At 35.8% G+C, this 6,000-nt stretch overlaps 1 protein-coding gene across 9 annotated transcripts in view; it reads left to right on the top strand.

Moving 5' to 3' along the window:
• Positions 1–2,450: 2,450 nt before the first annotated feature.
• Positions 2,451–6,000, top strand: part of TMEM156 (transmembrane protein 156) — a 46,083-nt gene continuing 42,533 nt past the window's right edge. For 2 of the 9 annotated variants that reach the window (XM_088836278.1, XM_088836277.1), the window contains exon 1: positions 2,451–2,630. In XM_088836278.1, coding sequence (XP_088692404.1) covers positions 2,543–2,630 — 88 coding nt within the window. In that variant the 5' untranslated portion in view covers positions 2,451–2,542. The remainder of the gene's footprint in view (positions 2,631–6,000) is intronic. The other 7 variants (XM_088836283.1, XM_088836282.1, XM_055435090.2 and 4 more) reach the window with 5 other exon arrangements.

Here is a 6,000-nt window from a genome sequence, read left to right as displayed (position 1 = left end):
CTCTCCCACCCATCCCTACTAGCATCTCTACTGGAGACACTGCCTGACCTGAAATCTGGTATGTCTCAGTCCATTAATTGGTGCAGGCCGTAACTCTCATCAATTCCTCTCTTCCTTTGAATGATCCTTACTACTGTTCATAAAATAAGTCTTATATTTGAAGCCATACTCCAGCTTTAACTATTCTTAGACTCAGGTCCTAAAGTCTCTTAATTCATGATTCCAATTTGTCCATCAAACTGTTGCACCCAATCAGAAAAAAAACAACTAATTCATATTCACAATATATATTCATAGGACAACCTTTGCTGATTCCTATCCCTAGCTCACCTGTTGTTCCATAAAGCCTAGGGCTGGGTGGGTAAGAACAAGAAGTAGGATAAATGGAAAAGGATGGGTGGTGAGAGTACAAGATGAAGTGAGCAGGAGGAAAAGATTGGAGGTATCTGGTACCACTTTTTTTTTTTTTAAGTCAGAAAACAAGAACATGGGAATAAAAGTACTTGTTTGTACCTATTCTTTATACACCATGAATTTTGCCTGCTGCTGCTGCTGCTAAGTCACTTCAGTCGTGTCCAACTCTGTGTGACCCCATAGACGGAAGCCCACCAGGCTCCCCCGTCCCTGGGATTCTCCAGGCAAGAACACTGGAGTGGGTTGCCATTTCCTTCTCCAATGTGTGAAAGTAAAAAGTGAAAGTGAAGTCGCTCAGTCGTGTCCGACCCCTAGCGAACCCATGGACTACAGCCGACCAGGCTCCTCCATCCATGGGATTTTCTAGGCAATAGTACTGGAGTGGCTTGCCATTGCCTTCTCCATGAATTTTGCCTACTTTTTATTAATATTCTAAGACAATGCATTTTGTTTCAGTGGATTGTCATTATGAAAGATCTTTTATTTTTAAGTGGGAACTGAACATGTGGATTCTGTAATGGTAATCACATTGCTTTAGGTTTAATGAATCCCATTTTACTGCTTTTGGTGATGCAGTGGTAAAGACTCCACCTTCCAATGCAGGAGATGCAAGAGATGTGGGTTCGATATCTGGGTTGGGAAGATTACCTGGAGAAGGAAATGGCAACCCATTCCAGTACTCTTGTCTGGAAAATTCCATGGACAGAGAAGCCTGGCAGGCTACAGTCCATGGAGTCTCAAAGAGTTGGACATAGCTGAGCATGCACATATGTACAGTGTAGAAAAGTAAAACTAGAATTTTATAGGTCTTTCAGTTCAGTTCAGTCACTCAGTCGTGTCCAACTCTTTGCGACCCCATGAATCATAGCACGCCAGGCCTCCCTGTCCATCACCAATTCCCAGAGTTCACTCAAACCCATGTCCATCGAGTCAGTGATGCCATCCAGCCATCCCATTCTCTGTTGTCCCCTTCTCCTCCCACCCCCAATCCCTCCCAGCATCAGAGTCTTTTCCAGTGAGTCAACTCTTCACATGAGGTGGCCAAAGTATTGGAGTTTCAGCTTTAGCATCAGTCCTTCCAATGAACACCCAGGATTGATCTCCTTCAGAATGGACTGGTTGGATCTCCTTGCAGTCCAAGGGACTCTCAAGAGTCTTCTCCAACACCACAGTTCAAAAGCATCAATTCTTCGGCGCTCAGCTTTCTTCACAGTCCAACTCTCACATCCATACATGACCACGGGAAAAACCATAGCCTTGACTAGACGGACCTTTGTTGGCAAAGTAATGTCTCTGCTTTTTAGTATGCTAACTAGGTTGGTCATAACTTTCCTTCCAAGGAGTAAGCATCTTTTAATTTCATGGCTGCAATCAGCATCCGCAGTGATTTTGGAGCCCAAAAAAATAAAGTCTGACACTGTTTCCACCATTTCCCCATCTATTTCCCTTGAAGTGATGGGACCAGATGCCATGATCTTAGTTTTCATGGTTTATCCTTATATTTTGTGCTATTTACTATTTTCTAGACATATTGTTTTTTGAACACCAGAACACAGGACAGTGACTAGCACTTAAAAGGGGTCAGTAGGGAATTCCCTGGTAGTCCAGTGATTAGAACTCCACACTTTCACTGCCAAGGGTCAGGGAACTAAGATCCTGCAAGCTTGTGGCCTGGCCAATAAATAAATAAATAAATAAGGGATTCAATAATCACTTAATAAGTAAATGAATAAATGATGTTTTTACAACTGGACATAACAGACATTCATCATTTCATTTTTGATGAGTATGTTGTGGGTTTATATTTACTCACGCAGAATGGGAAGCACAGGAAAATAGCTTCAGATTTACATGAGGACAAACCCCTTTACTTTCTGACATTGTTTCTTCACTCTCTTCTTTAGAAGACAGTTTGAAAGTGCTTGTTACAAAACAGTCTTCTGAGTGGAAAGTGACTCAGAATGAAGAAGTCTCAGTTCTGGGTCTCCTTTTTACAAAGTCTTACCCAAGAGGAAGTGAGCGTGAGGTAAACTGCATAGACTTAAAGTGCCGCAGAGATGAAACGTAAACCAGGAAGAAACATGCCGTCGGTATGCTTGATGGGAACACATGTATCATGTGAAGAGACATGACAAAAACAGCCTTCCTTAAATTACTTTTGGCCATAGTGATCACGTTCATTTTAATTTTGCCAGAATATTTCAAGACACCAAAAGGTGAGTAATTACAATTTACTTTTCCTTTTTAAATTTTTTAAAATTATATCGGTTAATGGTTACAGGAAAGGCCTTGTTTTTGGATACGTGCTGTGAAGACTGAAGTTCTATATCTGGAAAGCTAATAAAATGAGATTGTAATTTTAGTTGACTTTTACATGGTACAGTGACCTTATTTACAGTACTTAGGTATTGTAGCATGCAATAATGAAATGAAAAAAATGAAAAGAAATACTTAAAATCTGTAGTCTCTCTTTCAAACATTGAATTTGCAACAATTTCACCATATGATTTTGCTCTTTGAAAGTTTCCTTCAAAACAACTTTAAGTATGCTTTTACGTCCTGGAATTACTTTATAAATAAAGTAACATTTACTATGTTAAAAATGTTTGCATTCCTTTCCATTACAACTATTTCACACAAATCGCTTACTGTTACTTTTTGAAAAAAAAGTATAAAGATTCTTTTCAAAATACAGCTAAAATAAGATGGGTAAAAATTTAAGTGGCTGTATACCTGTATATATGTGTAATTAGAGAAGAATGGGACAAAATTATCTCTCTTTGTATTTCAGAAAATTGTGATATTGCTGAAACCTAGGGTAGGAAAAGAAATAGATGTAAATTTAAACTACTTTTATATGTCAGGAAGATTTGAAAATATATTAGCATGACTGTTTGCATGGTAATTATGCTCCCTAGCATTTTATAAGAAGAAAAATTGAAAATGCTGTATCCTGTCATTAAAAAGATATCATGTGAATTGATTAAAATCAGAGAAAACTTGTATTTGATGACTTGTTACAATGATTATTTATTGTTGTATATACATATACTAAGTGACTTGATAAATACACTGTTGTTAATTACATTTAGTGACATATTGCAAGGGTTATTTAATACTGCATATACATGATGTGAAGTAGCAGATAATTTCTCTGCTTAATAAACACTATGAATGTACATTTTGTGAATAATTAAAATTTTCAAATTTCTCTTGGTTTTCTGGCATTATGTTGCTTTAGATTAAGCAATCATAGCATGTATTTTAATTGATCTGTTTGGCAATGACCAGTTAGTGTTTTGTGACAACTGGTTAAGTACAAGAGCATGTTAAAAATTATTCTTTTGGGGGCAGATGTCTCGACAAGTAATCTACCATCATTGATAATAACTTTGTACTCTCAGTTTCCTAATTGTTTATAGTAGCTTTCAATACTACATTTACTGCCTCCTTAAACTTAAAATAGCCATGTCTCTTTCCCTGTTCCAAGAACAATGTAGAACTTTCCTCCAACTCTTTTTGGAGTGATGGATTTATTTGAGAATTTTGTTTTGAAGGACCTCTCCTTTTGGCCAACAAACAAAACTATTTGAAAACCACCATTTTGTCCTGATATCATTTTGTGGTAGCAGGAATTTTGCACATAGCCACCATAAGTGCAAAATTGATTAGGCAAAATGTTTTACACATATGATAGTATAATAATAATGCTTTATATTTTATAATGGTTTGTGGATCACCAGGAGCAAATTTATATAGACTCATTTTATACCGTTCTATATTGATTAAACTAAGGATGCATAATTGTTTCGACTTTTTTGACTTTTTTAACCACAACAATAGCTCCTTATGAAATGAGTTGACTTATTAACGGAAGTATTTTGCAAAATAAGCTATTTAGTAAGATTACTTAGACGGTAAGATAAGAGTGTTCTAGAAGAACTAAAATTAACCTTGAGAGCTTCTCCCACAGTCTTACTCTCCCTATCAGTTACTTGTCTCTTTTCCATTCTTATGTTCTGTTCACTTTAATATCTAAGATAAATATTATAAAATGATTTTTACTTACAAATTATTTACTGACACACTGTCTTTAACATGTCAAATGAATTCAAAAGGAATCTTAATGAGGAATAATGTATTCACAAGGTTTAATAGATTTGATTTCAAAATAATAAGCCCTCTGAAGACCTAAGTTAAAAATAGAGCACTCTGTTTGATCATTTTTCATCAAGAATGTATCTGAGTCTCTGAATAATCATTACTCAGAATATTCAATTATTATAATTACATAGTGTAAGCTATTTAGTCTAACTTCTCTGGAAGGGGAACTTCTTTAATGATATTTGGGACTTGTAATAACTCTGCATTGGTATGCAATGGCAAGAGAGCATATTCTAGCTTTCAGTTTATTGGAAAGGCATCTTATGCTAAGACATAGTGGTTAATATAATGGTTTCATACTCTATATTGCATTAGATAACAGAGATACAAAAAGAAGTGGATATATTTTTATTCAGAGCTTCTTGAAGTTAAGGAAGCTGGGTTGTTCCAAACAGGAGACATTTTATCAACCCACTTTGGGTGGATTTACAGTGTTTAAGAGAAACAGAGCTCTGGTTAACTCATATAAATCTCAATGATCTTTTATTTATTTGTTCTTTCACTTATGAATAGTGTATAACAGTACTAGGAACCCAAGGCTACAAAAATGAAAGGCAATTCTTCCTTCAAAAAGTTTTCAGTCGAGGGGAGGACTGCCTGATAAATAATTAAATACAATCCTGTAATAATGAAAATAGCAATGTAAAAGACACAATGGGAACATAAAATTTGCTTCCAGTATTCTCTGGGGGAGGGCATTTCTTCATTTTTATTCACAAAACAAAACAACTGTTAGAGTTCTAATGATCAATTAATATTTCTCCTTAGCTACATTAAGAAGCACTTTCTAAAAGAAGGAATTGTTACTGATTTTCAAATAAAATGTATTCGGACTGATATCTCAGAAACTCTTGAAGCCAGAAATTATAGAGTTATGTGAGTATATTCCAGATTGTGGTGACGAGGACCAGGAATAGCACAGATGAAAACACCACAGACCTAATTTTATTTGTTGTTTTGACTTCCTCTCTTACTTTTAGCAGTCAAACTCACATAGACTATGTTTATCAGCTTTCATTTCCCTTCCATTGCACACTTTCTGATGGAAACGGCAGTATAGTGATCAGTGAAATGGAAGAAAACAGAGGATAAAAGAACCTTAAATACCTATACAGGACAGGATAAACCCTGAAGAATATGAGCATATATTCATATTACTTATGTCTTTATTATAAAGACCAGTGTAATCAAGGATAACTGCAATTATTTTGAAAAATTGTTATTCTAGTCCTTAAAAAATAGGTCCTCATTTTCTTATTGGTTTGCTCAATCAGCAATACCCAATCACGTTTGGAATATAGTCATGATCATTTAAAAAAAGGTTAAAAAATACATATTTATGCATATATCAGTTCAGTTCAGTTCAGTCCAGTCGCTCAGTTGTGTCCGACTCTTTGCGACCCCACAAATCATAGCACGCCA

This window comes from Moschus berezovskii, chromosome 5 (genome assembly GCF_049115385.1).
Source record: "Moschus berezovskii isolate FMDL1 chromosome 5, NW_MosBer_1.0, whole genome shotgun sequence".
Taxonomy (NCBI): Eukaryota; Metazoa; Chordata; class Mammalia; order Artiodactyla; family Moschidae; genus Moschus; species Moschus berezovskii.
This window is presented reverse-complemented; position numbering and strand designations above follow the sequence as displayed.